Source organism: Citrus sinensis, chromosome 9, assembly GCF_022201045.2.
Source record: "Citrus sinensis cultivar Valencia sweet orange chromosome 9, DVS_A1.0, whole genome shotgun sequence".
NCBI lineage: Eukaryota > Viridiplantae > Streptophyta > Magnoliopsida > Sapindales > Rutaceae > Citrus > Citrus sinensis.
In genome coordinates this window covers 6,228,929-6,252,897 of record NC_068564.1, presented here as the reverse complement: position 1 = coordinate 6,252,897, position 23,969 = coordinate 6,228,929, and the positions used below count along the sequence as shown (strand labels likewise).

At 33.0% G+C, this 23,969-nt stretch overlaps 1 protein-coding gene across 6 annotated transcripts in view; it reads right to left on the bottom strand.

The window, feature by feature from the left end:
• Positions 1-23,969, bottom strand: part of LOC102607632 (wall-associated receptor kinase 2-like) — an 88,758-nt gene that overhangs the window by 18,370 nt on the left and 46,419 nt on the right. For 2 of the 6 annotated variants that reach the window (XM_052433081.1, XM_052433079.1), the window contains exon 2: positions 11,520-11,558. The exons of 1 other annotated variant lie outside the window; for it this stretch is intronic. In XM_052433081.1, coding sequence (XP_052289041.1) covers positions 11,520-11,558 — 39 coding nt within the window. Of the gene's footprint in view, positions 1-8,830; positions 10,206-11,252; positions 11,418-11,519; positions 11,559-23,969 lie in introns of those variants that run through there. 3 more of the 6 variants (XM_052433077.1, XM_052433083.1, XM_052433078.1) reach the window with 3 other exon arrangements.

The following is a 23,969-nucleotide window of genomic DNA, read 5'->3' as shown; positions in this document are numbered from 1 at the left end:
GAAATTGGATAAACCCAGCCCAGATCACTTGAGCGGGGCTTTTTCTTTGTCAAAATAAGTTAGTAATTCACCAATGTTTTAACTCATTCATAAACATACTTTTGACCTTTTTAAAACAAGAAAGATATCAAATATATACATGGTCTTCTTAACACGTAAGTTATAACTAAATTTATACAAAAGGCGAATGTTTCTTTGGTTTTTACCGTTTGAATCAACTACGTAGTTAATTCTTATATATATTTAAAAATTACTCAAAAGATTTGTATTATATGACTGTGATGTCTTTTTTTTTTTTTTAAGTAAAAGAGGGACAAGATCTAAGTTTAGAACCACTTGGTGAAGTATAGTTTCTCATTATAAAATTGTATTTCATCTAATGATGTTTTAATCAATTATTCAAAATACTACTCTAATTGAATCATAAATTCAGTAAGAGTTATGAGAACATTTATCCTTCATGCTAATAATTTCTTGTGGCAGCGAAATTAATTGGTATGGGCATTCAAGATCTTGAAAACAAATTACACAACTTTATTAGGTAATATATTTTATGTCAAATTTATCGTGTGAGAATTTTCTTTCGTGTTTCTGTTGTATTGTATTTGTCATTTAATCTTAGGTGGATTAACGAACACATTAGTTATGAAACTGTTAACGTTAATTAATCTCTTGAGATTAAATTTATATAAATTAAAAAAAATACAAAAAGGGGACTCCTTGTAGCTATAGATTTCATACATGCACGTGTTTTGTCCCTGTAATGATCATCAGCTTGCACGAGCTCCTTCATCGGATTCTCTCATCCATGCACTAACTAATATATTAATATATCATCCACAGAGAAGCAAAATATTACATGCTTTTCCTTCCCCTGTTTAAGTTGGTGATAAGAGAGAGAACCTAATCCCATTTGATAATTCAAATATTGAAAATGGTTTTTTTTTTTTAGTACAAAAGGAAAGAAATTGAGGCTTCATTCATAAGCAAGAAATTAAAAAAATTCATAGATTTATCAAACTGAAAATTAAGCTGCTATTAATAAAAATCTATGGTTCTAAATTCACAAAATAAATTCCAACTCATGTTTCTGATATTGAACCCAAAGTTTTCTTTTCTTTTTTTTCCTGAATTGTAATCGAGTTTAACGCATCAATCATGCTATAATAAGATTACAACTCAAGATGAGATATTTTTTTGGGAAGCAAACAAGAAGAATATCTCAATATCTGGAGAATTAAAAAAATTGATGGGAGATCTTTTTGATGATAAATTTGATGAGGTTACCCTTTTCTTCATTGGAGCTGGTGGGCAAGATAATTTCTCAGGTATTCTGAATCTTTTAGCCTTTGGAGTTGCACAGCCACCACCATTATTATTACAATTGCATGATCAATTGATAATATTGGAGCCACATGATGACACATCCATTGATGATGATTGCTGCAGTTTGGAACAATTTTCACTTCTTGTAGAAGTTAGCTCCGTAATTAATGCGAGCTGTGTGTGATCGACCTGTATTATATATTGCAATAGTATTTGACAAAGCAGGCATGAATAATGGGATTTGCTACAACACGGGAAAAGGAACAGTACAAAAATACTATTTAACTATTTTGATAACATGAAAAAGTTGCTGTGTATTTCATGTAAAGCCAAAATGGGATTACTGCAGCAACGTAACTGCTACCACTGAAAATATTATAAAGTTTCATTCAAACCTCTACCAAATCCTGACAAGATTTCTAAACTTTAAGGAGAAATTGATGATATCTCAGCAGCCAATTTCTCTGAAGATTTCCAGCATATATAGCTTATTGAGAGGGTATACACGTTCCTTTGTAGTTCTGTTGCACACTATTGAAGTAACGTCTCGACAGATTATATATTTCATGCAAGTAAAGTAGTATTCTTTCATTAGTACGGGAATGGTTCAAATAAGAAATTTTCAGAAAGGTGGAATTTTAAAATTGAACTGGTGAATGATAGATATTTAGAGATAAAATATCTTAGAAAATTACTTCGGAATTGTAATGTTGATAAAAATTTAAACAAGATTAATGAAAACTTCAGTTAAGATTGTTTCTAAGGATTGTCTAGGATAGTTTGTCAAGGAAGCAAGAAGTAAATGGTAAATCCAAAAGGATGCATTTAATTTGAGTTGGTAAAAGAAAGGGAATGGTACGTATGTTTGGATAGCCAGTTTTGTCCATAGAAATATTAGTTGTTGGATGAGCAAAAAAATAAGTCAAATACTTTGAGATGACTCCTACAGAATGGAAGCTTTTAATAAGAGTAATGGAAGCCACCCCTTAAAATTGGTTAAAAATACAGCCACTATTCGATGAAAAAGATTGCTAGCTTGGGGCCTATAATCAGGAATGCTGGTGGAGAGATTATGACGGCAGTTAAACGAGCTCTTGAAGCGTTGTAGAATTCAAATGAAATGGTTGCGGGTGCCGCCAAAAATACTTCTTTGAGGCATTTCGTCGAACAAAATGACAGAACCATCAAACACCTTCATTTTTTTTTAACTCAGAACAAACTATGCTTCCAGAAACCGCATCCGTTTAAATTAGCTCTTGCCCTCGATAGAAGTACAGCAATGTATGACAATAAGAAAAATCACAAAGATCACTTATACATACATTCAGCCTTTTTACCATGTGCTTCTACATATTCATGTTATGTACTCTATATAGGGTGTGTTTAGCACACCACATTACATTGTATTAGAACCCAGCATAGCATTAGAGCAATGCAATCCTGCGTTTGGCTGAAAATGACCTCACATTGGATTGCCCAATTTTACTATTATAAGGCTGCCTTTCACGCATTAGCGAAACCCATGGGGGCTGCAAGTTTATGCGTGATTGCATTAGAAAAAATATGAAACAAAATTCCTTCTCTTCAAAGCATGAAATCTTTCTTCCTCACCCAATCCATCTCCAACACCAGAAAAGCCCGTCGTCAAGGGCTCCGGTGGGACGCCACAGCTATTGTTCCACCACCTCTGCCGTGTTACTGCACCATCATCTCCTCGCCGCGCGACATCAGAACTATTATTCTAGCTTCATCGCACTTTATCTTCACCACCAGAATCATCAAGCAAAAGGTTAGTACTAGATTTGTGATTTTCTGAATTAATTTATGATTAGAGTTTGATTTGGAACGTATCAAGGTTAGATTTGAATTATCGATTTGGGTTTGATTTTAATTGTTGACTTAAGTCTAAATTGAAATTTAATTGATTATAGTGTTGGTTCACGTCTTTCCCTTCTCAAGCTTTAGAGCCCAGGTTTGATGTTCGAACATACACTCTATTTTGATTGGGGGTCTCATTTATAATTATTGATTTATTTTATCTTGGTAAGTTTAGTTCATTTGGTTCATTAGTAGTTATATCTTATGGCTTAGGTAGAGATGACATTTTGGGTACTTATCTTGCAATTGGCAGTTAAATGGTACCAGTAGCAACGTGAATAAACAGGTAGAATTTCCCAGAAGTTTCTATCTTGTTCTCTGTTCTGCACATTTTATAATTCTCTCTATCACAATTGTTTCTATTTTCACGTTCCTATTCGATTCATGTTGAGTTGTGTCCCACATTGGCTAGTAAAGAGGAGATGCTTGGGTTTATAAGGTGGTAGGTCACTCCACCTAAAAGGCTAGTCTTTTGGGTTGGATATCTAGAAATCTTATGCTAAGTCCCCCCAACAAGTGGTATCAGAGCTAGACCCTAGTAGCCGGAATGTGGTGGTGGAACAACTCAGGTGTGTCGGACGAAAGGACCGGAGTCCGGCGGTGGTTTCGTCCGAGGGGGGGATTGTTGAGTTGTGTCCCACATTGGCTAGTAAAGAGGAGATGCTTGGGTTTATAAGGTGGTAGGTCACTCCACCTAAAAGGCTAGTCTTTTGGGTTGGATATCTAGAAATCTTATGCTAAGTCCCCCCAACAAGAGTTTTGTTGTGTATTCAGTGAATCAAATCAAAAGGATGAAACGGCAGTGCTAACTTGCGTTTTGTGAAGCTCAGTCACCTCAGCTAAACGACGCACAAAACTGCGTTTGGATAAGTAAATGAATTACTTATTGCAACGACATGAAGCCCTGCCGTTTTGGAGTTAATGAAGCACGAGCTGAGCACGTGCGATCTAAAGGTTGTTAAAGAACCGTTATTTGCACATGGTCCTCACGTGTGTTTCTGGAAAAGCCTCTTGAGTGGTTTATAAGCTGACAGACGCAGCTGAAAACAGAGAGTGTTGAGAGACTGAGAGCATTGTGATAAGAGAAAGAAAGCTTCAAGAACCAGGGGTTTTCTTGTTCCTTATTGAGTGCTTGTTAATCTCTGTAATCAAGACTTGAGCCATATCAATAAAGCTGATAAGTTTGTTCCCCCGTGGATGTAAGTCAATGCAGATTGACTGAACCACGTTAGCTAGCTGTGTCCTGTGATTTCTTGTTTTCAGTTCGTTTCTTTGTTTGTTTCTACACTCAATCTTAGTCTTAGTTAATTGATCATTAATTCATTAGCTTTCTGGTTGTCTTTGTGAGGCATCTTGTTGATTCTATTCCAAGAATCTTGGGGGAGTATTCTGTAAAGCTTCTGTTATCAGCTTATCAGAATCTTCAATTCAGAAGTTATTTATCATTTCACTCTATATCAATAGATTCTGTTTATTCTGTATTTTGTATGTTTGATGCTTTTTATTTTGCGTTTTGTTATTAGATGTTTTAGAATTATCTTTTGTTGGAAACTTAAGGGTGTCATGTTATGAATTTCTTCACCCTTTGTCTACTTAATTGTGATTTCTTGAGATGCCAAAACTAAAACATAGATGCTAGATCTTTTTGAATTGGCAACAATATTGATATGCATTCATATAGTATACACGTGCTAGGCGTTTAACACTTTGAATTTCATATAATAATTGATTTTGATTTGTAGTTTCCATTTGAACTCCCTGAAAACACATTTAGTCTTTTACTATATGCAATTTCAAGGAATTTCTCAGATTTTGCCTTGTTGCTTGCTTCTGAGTATGAAGAATTTATTGCTTTGAGAATTAGTCTATATTAATGCTTTGGTGGTGAGTTTCTTGTATGGTATATCTGTTGTTATATTTAGTTGTAAAGATAGGAGCCATTATTTTGATTGGAATTTTCTATATTTAAGTCTGTAATGGACCTGCTGGGTTTATGTAATAATTAGTTATTTTAGTAAAAGTTGAGTATTTGTGTGCTTATTAAAGTAATACTAAAGTTAATTTTGCTAATAGATGAAATCTTTATGATGAATGTAACTTTTGAAATGAATTTTCAAATGACGTAAATGCCAAATGATTATTAAATATTGTAGGTGCAAGTTGAAGTCGCGCAATAATGAGAATGAGTTCTTTGTCAAGGCGTTTTGCGAGCATTAGCTTGTTGGATATGTGAGATTTATGCAGACTTCCAATTCGTTGAGATCAAGAGTTACACTGTGACAGATGCAGATGTTACTAGCTTTAGAGGACTTTTGTCTAGTGGTTTCAAAGTGGAGGTAAAATTCTTGAAGCCAACTTAAATATTAGTATGTTATAAGAACATTTTGATTTGTATTCTAATTAGACGTAGTGTATATTATTCTTGGTGAATTTTATTTTGGAGGCAGAAAAAAAAATACTAAGATGGTTTAGACGTTATCTACTGCAACTCTTGAAACTTCGACCGGTCTATTAAGAATATAAAGACATTTCTTTCCTTATTATTCTGTCTAATTAGAGATGCTTGAGAATATTTCAACACAAAATATATTTGGTGTCACCGTAACAATAATTATTAGCTTTTAGGTTTTTCATTATGCTACTCTAAATTAGATGAGCCTGACTTTCCTTAGGCTGTTAAGCTCTCCAACATGTCCATTTCTTGAGGAACTTGGGAAGCAACTCTCCTTTGAGATAGCTGTTGGCTTGAATGGCTGGGTGTGGGTATGTTCTTAAGGCCCTTTATTAGGCTAACTACATACTTGTTGAGACGTTATCTACTTGCAACTCTTGGAACTTGGTAGCCATTCTATTTGAAGAAACGACTCCTAATGGAACTCTTCTGTTCGTCTGAATTTCTTATTTCATCTAGGCGAACGCTGAGCCTCTATCCATGGTGGTTGTTGTTAGTAATGAAAATGTGAACTCAGAATCTTTAAGTGCGGTGCAGCAGAAAATTATAGTGGATAAACTGTTTCAAATATTTTAATCCTCCACACTAATTTTCTGGTCAGTCTTGAACATTTTCTGTTGGCTTTCATTTTATGGATGTCGACTAAAGTTTCAATGGTTTTATGCAGCTTGTGAATTAAAATCAAGACGCTTTGTAGGGGTTCATTGCATTGGAGGAGGAGACTACCAAAATCCATGACCAGCAACTTATGTTCTTGTGAGAAACGAGTACAAATCTCTCTGAATCAGTTTTGCCCTTCTGTTTTATAACCGTACGCAAGAGTTATTAGAGACTTTGCAGGAAACACCTCTAAATTGTGGTTTGAAATGGGATCTTTGAATCAGATCTTTGATGTTGTGCAGCAAATCTTTGAGCTTTGAGCTGTATCAACTTCTTTGTAAATCTAACCTATTTGCTAGTTATTATATAAAAAAAAAACTATTTCCTTACCAACAAAGTGTTGGCTCCACTGGCAATGGAGTCCTCTTAAGTGGTTTGACTGGGTTTGTTCCCCAGTTCGAGTCGCAGGGAAGTCGCATTTGTTGGGAGAACCTGTGCCTCTCGGTTCGAGCGGGGACTTTTAGTCTGGGTTGTGGTACGAGCTTAAAGGTACCTCCCACAGTTGGGGCTCTCCCCAGGATACCTCGTGGTCAAAAAAAAAAAAAAAACTATTTCCTTTTTGACTCGGTAATTGACTGAACTTATTCAATCAATGACAATATCCAAAATGGTTCTTGCTCTTTCTCTTCTTTTTATTCTCAATTCTCATGGTACAAAACAAGTATGCGAACAAACCAATTATAAGCGCGTAGATCAGCTGGCATGAAATTATTCTAACTTAAGCAAGATTCTTGATTTGAGGTTTGGGAATGTAGCTGCGTTAAATACTTGTTGGGAGAGTTTTGCCGCCATAGTGATCTTACTCAGCTCGAATCTGAATCAGTCGGGATCTAATATGGTCTTCAAATACCAGATGGTTTAATACACAAAAAAAAAGTATGCGAACAAAATTACACACAAAAAATAAATGTTTACAAGTCTTGTTGATAAAAGTTGAAAATGAAATAATTATAGTCATAATGAATATGTTATATAGTTGAAAATTTTAAGAATTTTGTTAATTTTAAATTATAATTTTGTTAATTTTTATTAAAAATAATGTAAACGCTTTAAAATTTAAAACTCTTATATTTAGTATATTTCCAAGTATTAAATAAATATTATTTTCTAAATATATAATTTAAAATAATCATAAAAAATTAATACAACGCAGTGCAGTACTAAAGATAGTATAATTAAAAATTAATACAATATAGTATAACATCAAACAACATATAATATTATTATATTACAGTGTTAATGTAATACCACATAACACGATATACTTATATTAAAATAATATAATATAATATAATACAAAATATAATGTGTAAAACACACCATATGTCAATTTTCCAAGTACTAAATATTTACGTTACTGTATCCCCTAGGTTCACGTAACTTACAGCTGCTTTTGTCTTTTTTGAATTATTATTGTAAAATATTGTTCAGCCTCTTTCACTCTATTTTATTTTATTAAAACTTTAGATTATAAAATTCATCCCCTATAATTTTTAAATTCCCAAAATACTCTCCATTTATTTAAAAAAATATAATAATTATTAAATGGATTATAATTATAATAATAATTTTATTATAATTGTAAATATAATTACAATTTTTAAATGGATTAATAATAATAATAATAATAATAATAATAAAGTACTATAATTAATTAATCTATTAACAATAATTAATAATAATTTTTTAGTTAAAATAATAATAATAATTAACAATTTTTTTAATAATAATAATAATAATCACAATAATTAAAGTACACAATAATAATTATGATAAAAATTAATTAATGATTTTATAGTAATTTATTAAATTTTAACTTATTCCTATTTTAATTCTAAGACAAAATAAATACATAAATGGTAATACAATTCATTATAATTATGATTCCTACAGTTCAAGTAAATAAATTATTCTGATTCCAATTCTTTATTCTGATTCTAGCTATTCCAATTCGAACTCATTATGTTTCCAACTAATTTCAATTACTATTTAGTGAATGCACTATAAAAGTATAAACCACTCTATATTCAATTAGACCGTTTTATATTATTTACAATTTATTCACAAGCGTTATGAAACTTTCAACTTACTTGTACTATAAAATTCAATTTATCTCCTCACACTCTTTTTCTTTTATTATTTTTTGCCAAAGTTTCTATTTACAATTTTGTTAATTATTAGTTTTAATAATTATTGTTAATAATTATTAACAATTTAACTAAAAAATTATTATTAATTATTGTTAATAGATAAATTAATAATAATACTTTTTATTATTGTTAATAATAATAATAATCCATTTAAAATTATAATTATATTTATAATTATAATAAAATAATAATTATAATTATAATTATAATCATTGAATAATAATTATATTTTTTAATTAAATGGAAGGTATTTTGGGAATTTAAAAATTATAGGGGATGAATTTGATACTCTAAGGATTTTAATAAACTAAAACAGAGTATAAGGAGCTCATCAAAATTTTACAATACAGAAAGTTCATAATACTTATGAATAAATTGTAAATAAAATAAAGTATAAGGGGTTAACCATATTTTACAGTAACGATTCAGAAAAGACAAAAGCGGTTGTAACATCCTACGTTACTTATTAAATCCTTAGAGACACAGCAGAGTGACCAAAGACACAGGTGACACAAACACAGCATGCAGTATCAATCATCTCTCATAATCAAACGCCATCAGTTCGAGTTGCTGCACACTGTCGTATCCATCTGTCGGAGTTGTATGGCTACCAATACCATTTCGACATTCATAAAAAGTAGAAGTAAAGTATTCGGTCTCTTGCACACCATTGGATTCAACATTATCCCGTAAGTAGTACTGGCCGTTCGACATCAGGCTCAGTCGCCCTTGTAATTCCAACGATACTTCCTTCATTGTAGGCCTTTCCTCACCTCTTACACTTATACACCTAGCCGCTAGCTTTGCCACTTCCTTCAGCTGCTGCTTATTGCCATCGTTTACAATACGGTTATCAAGAATCTCAAGCAAACGATTCTGTTTCAATGAAGAAAGAAAATTCATAGCCAGACTCCTCTCCTCCTCAGGCTTATCTGACAAAAGCGCCATCTTTCCTGTCAGTAGCTCCACAAGAACAACTCCAAAGCTATAGACATCACTTTTGTCTGTCAACTTGCAAGTCTGCAAGTACTCAGGATCTAAGTACCCAAGAGTTCCTTGCACCACTGTGCAATTTTGAATTGCATCAATTGGAACCAATTTTGAAGCACCAAAATCAGAAACCTTTGGGGTGCAATTTTCATCCAAGAGTATGTTGGCAGATTTGACGTCTCTGTGAATTATTGGAACATTAGTTTCGGAATGCAAATACGAAAGCACTCCTGCAGTTTCTGCTGTAATCCTCAAACGCCTTTCCCAGGAGAGGTTGCCTTTCTTATGAATATGCTCAAAGAGGGTGCCATTTCCGACAAATTCGTAAACTAGTAAAGGCACTTGTGTCTCCAAACAGCAACCTAATAACCTTACCACATTCCTGCGGTTGATCTGCAAGACCACGACCAGTTCATTGATGAATTCATCAATTTTTGCTTGATCAACGAATTTGGACTTCTTTACGGCAACTGGAGTTCTGTCTGGTAAAAATCCTTTGTATACGTTGCCAGAGCCTCCGCAGCCAATCACGTCGGCATAGTTGTTTGTCACTGTCTTGATTTCTTCTTCAGTGAAAATTTTTGCTTTTTCAGAAGATTGACCGTGCAATTTAGAGAGCTCCTGTCGTAGAATACTTCCGCCATTTTGCTCAAAGAATTTTTCTTTAAGTTTCATGTGTCTTCTTCTTGTCCAAAGAAAGTGAAGCCAAGAGATGCTCATAATCGCAACAACAAAGCTTATGCCAACCCCTACATGTAAATTAAGACATGCAAATTCAAAGAGCTAGCGAGCAAGAGAAACTAAATTTAAGAGTATAATATACAACCTTAATTAACACTCATGTCCGTGACTGCTTAAACATGCATTTAACTTACATTTTAGGCAAACAATTGTGCTTTGAATTAGAAACATGTTCTTGAAACCAAAACTTCATTGATTATGTATATAATTCTGGAGCACAGGATTAAAGCTAGCATAGACCAATTTTGATCAATTCCCCCTCAAACCAATCTTGAAGGGATAAGTAATTAAATTTTTGTCAAAATTAAAATACAAAATTTAATATTTAAGGACAAAAGTTTAACCCCTAGTATGAAACTTGCACCCGGATTGTTCTATTGGACCTAACTGTAAGACCAAGTTAACTTAGGGTCAAAACTGCAATTTAAAAGATTTAGAATGCAAGCTTAATATAAATTTGGGTGAAAAGTACAATTTTAAAAATTAGAACCTGGCCTTAACTAATAAAAGAATGACATAAATTTGGATCATACAAGTTCCAATAATCGGAATTTATCTGGTTAAATCCGGCCCACTCCTGGGGATCAATATTGGTGCCGCCACACACAGTACACCTTGAAACTATTCAACACATCTCTCAGTAATGGTATTTGTACAAAATTTGGACATGCTTAAAAGCAAAAGATTTTACCTACCCTAACCACAAAACAAATAAATATTTAATTACAATCATATGGCTTTTGAATTCTGTGTGACTTCAACAAACTCAAGAGGTGTGCTAAAAGTACCCAGTTATTAGTACCTGGCTTTTGTTTTTAGTTTAAAATATGTTATCATTTTAAGACCTTACTCAAAGTATATGAAAAAGAAAACAATAAATTTTTTTAAATTTAAATATTTTATTCTCTTAAAACATCATCATTAACTACAGTTGGATTTTGTCCACATCTATTAAAAAAAAATTAATAAATAAGATGTTAAAGGCCAGCAAATTATGTCAAAAGGTTCTCAAACATGCAATAAAAAATATAGGAGAAGGTGTGTGTACTAATTACCTAGAGCGACTTTAATCACAGTATATTGATTGGGTGTACAACCTCCTCCATCTTTTCTTCCGTCTCCATGAAACCCCTTGCGGCAGCGACATGTGTAACTTCCTGGTATGTTATCACATATGTGCGTGCAGTTATTGCGGCTTGGGTCTTCGCATTCATTAACATCTGCAATTAAATAATTTTTTAAAATATTAATTAATTAGAAATGATTTTAAAAATTAGAAAACGAACATCCGCACGTGAGTGAGAATGATTAAAGATTTATACCTCGGCAACCATCAGAGAGGTATGGATTGCCTTCGTAACCTTTGTTGCATTTGCAACGATAGCCGGAAGAAGTACTGGTGTTATCCTTGGGTGTATCGCAGGATGCATTGAGTCCACATATTTTTGCTTCTTCGCATGTTTTATCTGTGATTATTTCCCAATCAAGCACCATAGGAAACTCGTCCCGTATGCCCCCCAAGGCAAGATAATTGGAGGTGAAATGGAACTGGCTTTGATCAACAACGAACGCATAAGTGCATGGATTGAATGATGACACCTTGGTGTGATTTTTAAAGCTGAATGCTTCCACTTCGAGTTCTTTCAGCCCTCCAGGAATCTCAATCTGGCAACATCCAGTGCCGACGCAGGATCCATTGGTGACATAGTCAAGGCTGTCGCACGTGCTCGTGCAGCCGGATTTGTACCTGTCCTCACCCAAGAAACCAAGTACGTAAGCGTAGCTGTCACAGCCAATGACTACGAACTTGTTTCCCGTTCTAGAGAAGGTGAATTTGGACAGAGTGATGTAAGGCAAGTTGCTGTCTACCGAATATCCCTTAGCATCGTAGCAGACTTTCGCGGTGTATTGCATGACATTCAAGTGACCGTCGATGGATATGTTGACAACTTCGATACTTGACTTCCTTAAAAATGGTTTGGGTGGGTTTAATGTGTCGTTACAAGTGATGAGGAAGTCTTTGTTCAGAAAACAACCACGCTTTGTACCGAACGGATACGGGATCTCGACGTCTCCACAGCGGTTGGGGCAGCGGGGCTTGGCCTGAGCATGAGCAGCAGCTGCAGTGCTTGTTCTAGAAGTACTGCAGCGGCAGCCCATTGCTAGTAGTAGCAGCAGCACTAGCACCACCAGCATAATAAGTCGGATAGGCATTTTGAGGAATCCCATAATTATTTCCTCGGTAGCTAGCTAGTTTGGTTTATATGAAAGATCATTAGGAATTAAATTGGATTTTATAATGATAGAGGAGTTCAGCTGCTATAGTTTACTTTGAGAATTCTTAAAACGCGTTCTTAAGTAATGTTTCGTATTCATTAACTATAATTTAAAAGTTAAAAGGAGATAATCAGGTAGGTTAACTCCCATGAAGAGAGTTGTGCTGAGGGTCTTACAGTTCTCTTCATAAGACTTAATCACGGCCACGTGGCTCTTCTGACTAAAATTTTAAAAGATATAATATTAAAGTATTTATTAAATATTTATAAATTATAAATTAAAAGTTGAGTTAATTTATTTTTACATTTATAAAATGAAAAATTATAATTTATTAATTATTCTTGTATTTAAAAATTATATTTATTATATATTATTAATTTTTATTTTATAAATATAATTTTTACCCATAATAATTATAATTTAAAAAATACAACAAAACTCAATTCCAATCAATGCCTCCAGATAGCATCCAAATAAGCGCACCGTCAAACACTCAAACCTAATAAATGCAATTGGTCTACTCAGTCATGAAGAATCAATCAATGAAGTCTTCTTGCATTGTCCAAACATTTTATTTTTCCAACAGTGACAACAATAAAACAAACCCATCAATGAACCCCACCCTTCATCTCTCAAATGGTTCCATCAATTCCTAGTCCGGGGTCCCACGTAAATGTATTAATTGTTTTGACAAATTCAAGGAACAATTTTCTCTAGAGAATTATTAGTTGATAAGTAAGTGAAAAAGAATCTAAATACTGTACGAAGACATCTACATTAAAAAAATATGATAAAGAATCTTAATAGTGACACAATGGTAATAAAAATAACCATAAAATTATGCAGCATTAATATTTTTACTTGACATTATAATACAATATAATTTTATAATTATTTTATCACCGTTATATCAAATATTTCGATTCAAGTATCAATACTCCTGTATACTTGTTTTATTCTCTCAAAAAAAAACTTATTTCGAGAGTATTTTATTTTTTCTTAGGATTTTGTTTTATTACTTATATATTTTAAGTAAATACGATTCTTAACATATAAATTAATATTATACAAAAAAAAAACCTTGTTCAAAGATTGTCACCCCACGAGAATCCCAAAACCAACTTAAATTTTGTGTGGGGTTGGCTCAAACAAAGTACTTAAAGAGTAATGTTATTTGCATACAAAATCACACGTAATCACTAAAAATTAAAAAAAATAAATCATTAAAAAATAAATCACATGGGGTTGCTCAATCATTAAATTTCCTGAGCTCGGTTGATTTGATTGTTTTGATTGGTTGATCACGCTTAATGAAAGTCGTTGGTGGTTTTATGACATCAAATAAGGATTAATTTTCTACAGAGAATTATTAATTATTGAGTAGTATGAGATATATCAAGAATGAAACATACATTTTCTTTTCTCAAGAAAACGTAAATTTATATGGAGGGGGACAATGATTCATTTTTCTTTTATTTTTTTATTTTTATCACTTAGATCTTTCTAAAATTTTAGTAACTTATGTAGTTGCTAACATTAAATTGCTAAAAGAAAAAAATGAGTTTTGACATACAAATTGATATTAGAAAAATAATTCAACATCATTTTATAAATTGAAATCAATTAATCAAATATAGTATGTCATTTGTTTTAGTAACATTGTCTTTGTTGTAATTTATTCTATTAATAGGGCGTGATTACACAAATGATTGGGAGAATGTAGATTCAAATTGTGAATCCTATTCAACAAAAAAGTCTATTATAACATTTAATGGATTGGGAGAATATAGAACCACGATGACTTGTTAAAATTTATTAATTTGAATAAGTCAATTTGCTGAGGCAAGATGTTGGCGTCCACTATAAAATATGAGGTTGTGATTTTTTTTAATTATAATTTATAACATTTAATATCTTGTCAATTCGATCATTTAATTTTTTCTTTTAATGAAAATAACATTATATAGCTGAAAACATCAAGTTACAGTTTTGTGTGGAGATCTATAATATAAAATCTATAACTATAAAGATCAAAATGACGGCGTAAATTATTGATAGATTTCCCATTCTAATTTCTTCTTTTTTTAATTTAGTTTTATTTAATACTAGTTGGGGGTATTTGTGTCCATGGAAATTTACAGCTGGTTGTTGACATTATACTGCGGGTGTGTAAGTGTAATCATGGATCACAAGATGTTTTTCTAAAATTTGGTTTCCCATTCTGGTTGTTGACATTATTGTTTCCAGTTTTGGAGCTGAATTTGGTCCGTCAAAATTTACCAGAAATATGTTTTTCTAAAATTTGCAAAATAGTGATTGGGTGAAAACTTGGTGAAAACTGGAAACAATAAATATATAATAATAAATAATAGCGCGAGTTGCATCGGAGTTTTTTACAGTAGAAGCATTTACTCATCACCAAAGGTATGAATTATCAAAGCACACTGCCCCTCCACCCCCATTTGATCTGTCATCTTGTGATTGGTTGGACATACTAAAGTGTTCTTGCCGACCAGCTGTACCCTTCTAATTTTGTAATGACCTGCCCAATCAAGTTCTCGTATTCTTTCAATTTATGATAAGATTCTCGTATAGGAACATATCTGCAAACGTAATAATTACTAGCTCTGTAAGTTAGCGGGACCCCCATTTTTTAATTTGAATGGTCAGATCATGATTACACTTACACACCCGCAGTATAATGTCAACAACCAGCTGTAAATTTCCTGAAAGAAATAAAGATAAAATGGAACAAATGAAATTGGTGGGCACGGATTGGGAAATTGTGTGGAGAGCGTAAGAAAATATGGAAGATTTGATGGTCACCGGCTTTGTCATTCACGATGCGAATGGCAAGTCACCAAGAGGGGTCAAGAAAAATAAAAGCAATTAATGGTTAAATTACGTTATTTGATGGAAATGTACGCGAGCGAATTAGAATTTAATGAAGATTTGTGGCTTAACACGCATGGCGGCTGACTTCTAACATATAGAAAAAATGGGATTCCCTATCTTACATACACGTAACATATATTCCTCTCACATAAATAATGTATGGATCCCACACATATACTATTCATGTGAGAAAATATATGTTACATACATGTAAGATAGAGATTGTCATAAAAAATAAATAAAAAGCCATTGGCTTTTGAAAGGGGAAGCGGACCAAAGTTGGGGAACCGCCTTTAGCAGAGCAGAAGCCACAGCTTGGAGAAGAGCCAGCCGTTCGATTAATTCTCATGATCGGTTTTATCTTTTGTTTTTTACTCTTAGTAACTAAACTTCTGTTCTAGAGTCGAGGATCGCACCTTATTGAATGAGATAAATTAATTTCTATTCAATTAATTCCTTATACATGTGCTTTTAATGTTTTATGATTTTTATTTCATATGTTTAGTTGAATATTATTAAATATTTTTATTGATTCGATTATGTAATATTAATTGTTAGGATTAATATTTAATTGAATTTATATTTGGATCCATGAAGTTTGTATATGATTATTTTTCGATTCTATATCTTTTATTAAATTGTTTACAAAGAGTACTTAAAAAATTTTTGACTCTTTGTTATTTAATATTTTTTATATGGGATGGTTAGATAATGTATTATTAAACAGAAAAAGAATCTATATAAGATTAATTTTAATCGGACTCAATTGTTATGTTTATGAGTGGACTTAAATTGATATCTAGCTATCATTCTAAAATTAGGAATTGATTGGTAATTAGATAATTGATAAGTTAAATTATAGTGGATTTTGAAACCTCAATAGCTTCAATCTCTTGAGTTCTTGCATTACTTTACTCATTTTAAATTTACTTGCGTCAGAGTTTTAATTTTCTCAAATAAAATATTTTCTTTTTAGTTAGGATAGAGTTCAAATTAACTTAAATTAGATTTTATTTTTGTAAAATTGACAATCTCTGTATATTCAACCTCATTATTTATAGTCTATACATCAACAGACTCGTGCGTTTACAAGTACAATAAAATTTAGACAAACATAAAACGTAAAACTTTTCTAAATTAAATGGCTAAATTTCAGTTGGGACTAATTATTTTGTCTTGAGGTTTCTCAAATCATATGACATCTAAAGTGTGCCTCCAATGGAATTGGCTTCGGTCATCAGCATAACATTTAATGCTTGGATTGAAAAATGATACATTGATGATTGATTAATAACAAACTCAATGCCTTTTTTTTTTAAAAAAAAAAGGTAAAATAAACCACAAACTCAAGAATTAAATGCATTAATTTGGACTGATTTGAACGATAGGCACACAACACTCCACACGTTAACAAAATGGAAACTTATCATTTATGTACCGATTTTCACAATTTTATTGAATCAAATTGATTCTCACGCTTATCCAATGGGCTCCCATGCACCCCATAGCTAGTTTCATCTTTTATCAATTATGGATTGGTAATTAAATAATTGGTCATCCATGTTTTGCCATGTATCAACCTTGGGTGGTTGTTAAGACTCAACTCCCCTCTTATATAGGAGTTTACTTGTCTCTCTGTATTTGAGATAGAATATATCTCTCTCCAATATTAATGTAAGGGTAGGTTTTACTCTAAAACTAAATGAGGGTTGACTTTCAGGTTGTGCCATAATAAGATTATTAAAGAGGGTTCTGACCGATTTTTGATTGTGTATATCAGTTGAGCTCTGATTGTAATATATTAGTATATCAAAAAAAAAAAATAATTCTCATGTTCAGGCTATTGTATATAAATGGTAGCATTTTGTTATATTCCAATTATTTTCTTTCTTTTTATTTTGGAAAATTCTGAAAAGATTTTTTTTCAAGTTGCCCTTAAGATGTAAAAAAAATTATTAGGAATCTAAACTCCGGCGAAATCATGAGAAAAATACACTAAAACAAAAAATTAAACTCCCCCAAAACGATATTATATTACATTACGTGTATTTTTATCAAAATTTCATCAAGATTTAATTCTCATATCAATTCTCTTGGTCTATTTGCTTGACCGTTGACCTCAAGTCAGCAATTGTGTCTACACGTAGCCTCGTCTGTCCACAGAATTGAAGGTTCATTTGATTTTTCGGATTTGATCATCACGTTGAAACTCAGTGCATGGCTTAGAGTTCATGCTTGGTTTAAAAAATGATGCATTGATGATTGATCAATAAAAAAATCAATACTTATTTTTAAAAAGGTAAAACAAACAATAAACTCAAAAATTAAATGCATTAATTTGGACTGATTTGGACAATAGGCACGCAACATTCCACACGTTAATAAAATGGAATCTTATCATCTATGTACCGATTTTCACAATTTTATTGTATAATTTGATTCTCATGTTTTGCCAATGGGCTTGTAACTCATTGGCAATCTATGCCCCCAATAATTAATTTTATCTTTTGTCAATTATGGATTGGTAGTTAGATAATTGGTAATTCATGTTTTACCATGTATAAACCTTAGGCACATCGTTGTTATGACTCAACTTCCTTTTTATGTAGAGGTTTATCTGTCTCTCCGCATTTGAAATAGAATAGATCTCTCTCCAGTATTAAAGTAAGGATAGATTTTCCTCTAGTACTAAGTGAGGGTTGACCTTCAGGTTATACCATAATAAGATTATTAAGGAGAGTCCCGACCGATCTCTAATTGTACATATTAGTTGAGCTCTGATTATAATATATCAGTATATCGAAAAAAAAATTAATTCTCATGTTCAGGCTATTGTATATAAATAGTAGCATTTTGTTATATTCCAATTATTTTCTTTCTTTTTATTTTGGGAAATTCTGAAAAGAATTTTTTCAAATTGCCCTTAAGATGTAAGAAAAATTATTAGGAATCTAAAGTCCGACAAAATCATGAGAAAAATACACTAAAACAAAAATTTAAACTTCCCAAAACAACATTATATTACATTACGTGTATTTTTATCAAAATTTCATTAGGATTTAATTCTCATATCAATTCTCTCGGTCTATTTACTTGACCGTTGACCTCAAGTCAGCAATCGTGTCTACACGTAGCTCCTGTCCACAAAATTGAAGGTTCATTTGATTCTTCTGATTTGATCATCACGTTGAAACTCAGTGCATGGCTCAGAGTTCATGCACAGTTAAAAAAAAAAATTGGTTAAATTCTTGAAGTTGATTTTATGTTCTAACAATAAAGAGAGTGAAAAGATAATCAGGGACAAGAAATGAGGATCAATTTTCTCCATACAATTATTAGTTGTCGACATGGGCCAATTGAGGATTTTTCTCTGTAGATTCGATCTCATTATTCATAGTCTATACTTTAACAGGCTTGTGCACTTACAAATATGAAATGTAAAACTTTTCTAAATTAAATGGCTAAATTTCAATTGGGAATAATTATTTTCGACTTGAGGTTTATCAAATCATATAACCTCTAAGTGTCGCTCCAATGGAACTGGCTTCGGTGATCAACAAATGCGTTTAATGCTTGGGTTTGAAAATGATACATTGATGACTGATCAATAACGAACTCAATACTTATTTTAAAAAAGGTAAAACAAACAATAAACTCAAAAATTAAATGCATTAATTTGGACTGATTTGGACAATAGGCACACAACATTCCACATGTTAACAAAATGAAATCTTATCATCTATGTACCAATTTTCACAATTTTATTGTATTATAAGTTGATTCTCATGTTTTGCCAATGGGCTTGTAACCTATTGGCAATCTATGCGCCCAAAAACTAATTTTATTTTTTGTCAATTATGGATTGGTAGTTAGATAATTGGTAATTCATGGTTTACCATTTATTAACCTTAGGCACATAGTTGTTAGGACTCAACTTCCTTCTTATGTAGAGGTTTACTTGTCTCTCCCCATTTGAAATAGAATGGTTCTCTCTCCAGTATTAAAGTAATGATAGATTTGTCTCTAGTACTAAGTGAGGGTAGACCTTCAGGTTATACCATAATAGGATTATTAAGGAGAGTCCCAATCGATCTCTGATTGTACATATCAGTTGAGCTCTGATTGTAATATATTAGTATATCAAAAAAAATTTAATTCTCATGTTCAGGTTATTGTATATAAATGGTAGCATTTTGTTATATTCTAATTATTTTCTTTCTTTTTATTTTGGGAAATTCTGAAAAGAATTTTTTCAAATTTCCCTTAAGATGTAAAAAAAATTATTAGGAATCTAAACTCCGGCAAAATCATGAGAAAAATACACTAAAACAAAAAATTAAACTCCCCCAAAACAACATTATATTACATTACGTGTATTTTTATCAAAATTTCATCAAGATTTAATTCTCATAGCAATTCTCATGGTCTATTTGCTTGACCGTTGACCTCAAGTCAACAATCATGTCTACACGTAGCTCTGTCTGTCCACAGAATTGAAGGTTCATTTGATTCTTTTGATTTGATCATCACGTTGAAACTCAGTGCATGGCTCAGAGTTCATGCACAGTTTAAAAACAAAATTGGCTGAATTCTTGAAGTTGATTTTATGTTCTAATGATAAAGAAAGTGAAAAGATAATCGGGGACAAGAAATGAGGATCAATTTTCTCCGTAGAATTATTAGTTGCCGACGGGGGCCAAGTGAGGATTTTTCTTTTTAAAGGTTGGGCTAAAGAAATTTCACTTTACTATAACTATTTATTTTAAAGGCCTAATTACTACAATATTTAACTAATTAAATTTCAAATAACGTTTCATTAATAGGTAAGAAAAAGAATATGCACTTAATCTAGGAAGGATACATATAATATACATTACCCAACAATATTCAATTTTTATTATACAAATACAAATACAAAACAAAATTAAGTAATATCGAAATTATGCCTGACATAACTCTAAAATGTAAAACTGATGGGTCTTGATGCGACTTCACAAAATATTACAAGAAGTTAAATATTTTGTGAATTTAACTTCTTGAATCAGAAAAAGTAATAAAACTAAAAATAAATAGATTTAAAATCAGTAGTAAATTCTTTGCCCTCACAAATTTGTGTCCATGAGAGAAATGAAGAGAAAATTGGAGATGAAGAAATTATAGGAAAGGGATGAAAATTAAATTATAAAATTAGAAGAACAACCCTCTAATAAATCATGTGGCAATTTTGTAATAACTGGAAAAAAAATAGTAATTGTGTAAGTAGCTATAACTTGAAAAAACGACAGGTCAGTTGATTGTGAAAATAATTCCAACTTGTGACATATAATTTAAAATTTTAACAAGCCAGACAGGCAACAATTAAAAATAGAGCATCATAACACATATTTTATAGAAAATAAATGTATAATATAATAGGGTCCTTTTGCATAATTTTTGGAGTTAAGACAGATATTTCACTTGGTATATCTTGATATTCATTGGAGGTCATCATTCATTTTGTATGCCTGGCTGTAGTCCTATGGCCACTTCATAGTGCTCCCACAAGCTACAATAGATATTGCCGAAATTTTTTTTTTTTTTTAATTTACAAAAGGAAATCAACAACAATGAGCTAAAAATTATAGTAAATCGCAAAACTTTTTAATTCAAACCTATGAAGAGTACTTGAGGTTGCTGCTTTAATATCTGTAGTTCTAAGTTTGGCACACAAATAGCTGTCACAGCTTCACTGTCGAGTGCAGTCCAAACTTCACTAATGCATACGCATAGCAAAAGAAGGCTGGAAATGATGGCCAAAACTTAAGTGAAGAGTATTGGACAGATGAATTAAGGATACACGATTGTGCATATGGAAATATATGTATTCAGGAAAATTTCACTCAGAAATAGATTTTGCATTCGCATCAATAGGAGGTAAAATGAACAAATGAGCAGACGCCAAGTTGTCAGTCCCAAGCATGGGCAGTTCTACTATTCACAAAATGAGATTGATAAATCAACAAAATGTATCAGGTTTTCAATGTTCAGTTGCACTATATGACTCCAAGCTTGACTCGTATGAGTCTTCTTCCTCCACTGGCCTTCGACATGCAAAAGGAAATGGAGGAGGATGAACTGTCAATGTGCCCTCTAGTACATTCAGTACCTCGCCCATGGAAGGTCTCATACGTTCATCATTTTGAAGACACCAAAATGCGATTCTCAGAACACGCTCCAACTTCTCTGGATCCACCCCACCAACGATTCTTTTATCTATTATTGTCTCTGGCCGCCCCTCCATCCATTCATTGTATGCCCATTCACAAACATCTTCAACTTCTCGAGACCCGTTTACTAATATCAACACCATCTTGCCAAAATCTTCTACGTCTTTCCCCGCTGAAGTACCATAGACTGATGCATCACCATGAAAAATCCCAAGGCCAAAATCAGTAACTTTGGCTTCAAAATTTTCATCCAAGAGCACATTTTCACATTTCAAATTCCCATGGCTTACAAATTCTCTACACCCAGTGTGCAAATAACAAAGTGCCCTCGCCACACTTGTGCATATATCAACTCTCTTTTTCCATGTCAGCCTCTTGAATAGCTTAGAATCTTCTATATATCTGTCAATAGAACCATTTTGGGCAAATTCATAGACAAGGTATCTGTGACTGAACTCACAGCAATAACCTTCCAGCTTGGTCAGGTTTTTGTGATGAATGTTCCCTATCTTTGACACTGCACCACGGAACTTTCTCTGTTCCGTGGTTGTATCCAGCTCTTTGATAGCAACTGGCTGGCTGTCAATGTGCGGTAGCATGCCTTTGAACATCTTTGGTCCGATTGGGTACTTGAAATTCTCCGAAAACTCCTTAATTTCACAGAAGGATAACATAATCAAACCCTTTCAGTCGGGCCCTTTGAAAGCTACTGCAGCTTTCCTCCTTAAAAATTTTCTTTTACTGTGCAACCAAAAACCAATCCATATGTGAACTACAATAAACACAACAAATGCGCCTGAAGCTGCCCCGATTAGGCAAGGAATGCAGGGCCGATAAGATTGCCTGAGTGGAGAAATTGGTGCGGAGTTCATTGGGAAAGTGAAATCAGCAGCTAACGAGTCAGAATATGGACACTTCTTGACAAAAGAAGCAGAACTAATAGAGGGGTCTGAGTAACCACTCATATATTGGGTTGTTATCATTCGGCATTCTGCAGCCCTATTATTTGTGAAGGTTACAGCCATACACAGTGAATCATGCAGACACATGTCTTTGCATCGTTGTAAACTAGATTGCGAAATTGAATCGTTTGCTGGGTACATTCCATAGAGTAATGTGTGCTCGAGTTCAACCCAAGTGGAACTAGATTTGCACTGATTCGGAAGCAAACATTTCGAGTTAGAAGCAGAATTGTACTTAAATGGGCACTTGCAGTCTGGGGATCCAGATGCATTGAATACACAGATGCCCTGTTCACCACAGGTTGCAAAGACATTGCACTGATTTTCAACAGCCTGCCAAACTGATCTCCATGACCGTGAAACTTCAACCCACGAATACAGGCGCAGATTGCCATCCAGATCTAGCCTAAGGAACCGGAACTTCACTGATTCATGATGATCTTCTCCAGAGACAGACCAGACTTAAGTGAAGAGTATTGGACAGATGAATGAGGATACACGATTGTGCATACGGAAATATATGTGTTCAGAAAATTTCACTCAGAAATAGATTTTGCATTCGCATCAATAGGAGGTAAAATGAACAAATGAGCAGAGGCCAAGTTGTCAGTCCCAAGCACGGTCAGTTCTACTATTCACAAAATGAGATTGAAAAATCCACAAAATGTATCAGGTTTTCAATGTTCAGTTGCACTATATGACTCCAAGCTTGACTCGTATGAGTCTTCTTCCTCCACTGGCCTTCGACATGCAAAAGGAAATGGAGGAGGATGAACTGTCAATGTGCCCTCTAGTACATTCAGTACCTCGCCCATGGAAGGTCTCATACGTTCATCATTTTGAAGACACCAAAATGCGATTCTCAGAACACGCTCCAACTTCTCTGGATCCACCCCACCAACGATTCTTTTATCTGTTATCTATTCTTTTATCTATTATGGGAGTTGGGAGTTATGTATTGCAAATGATGTGTCAAATCATCATTATTCAACTTGACAGAAAATTAAATATAACCAACAAAGTGTTGGCTCCACTGGCAATGGAGTCCCCTTAAGTGGCTTGATTGGGTTTGCTCCCCAGTTCGAGTCGCAGGGAAGTCGCCTTTGTTGGGAGAACATGTGTCTCCCGATTCGAGCGGAGACTTCTAGTTCGAGCGGGGACTTCTAGTCTGGATTGTGGTACGAGCTTAAAGGTGTCTCCCACAGTTGGGGCCCTCTCCAGAATACCTCGTGATTAATATCAAAAGAAAATTAAATATAACAAAAGATTTTTCATTCATTGCCATGATCGTTGTGTTTATACTTCGGGGATGAATGGACTCAAGTTGTGAATAAAATTTGATTAATATAGGGGTTGTTTTGAAGCCACCAAATTACCTATTAAATTTATTTTTGAAAATGATTTTTAATGATTGAAAATACTTCTAATTTAA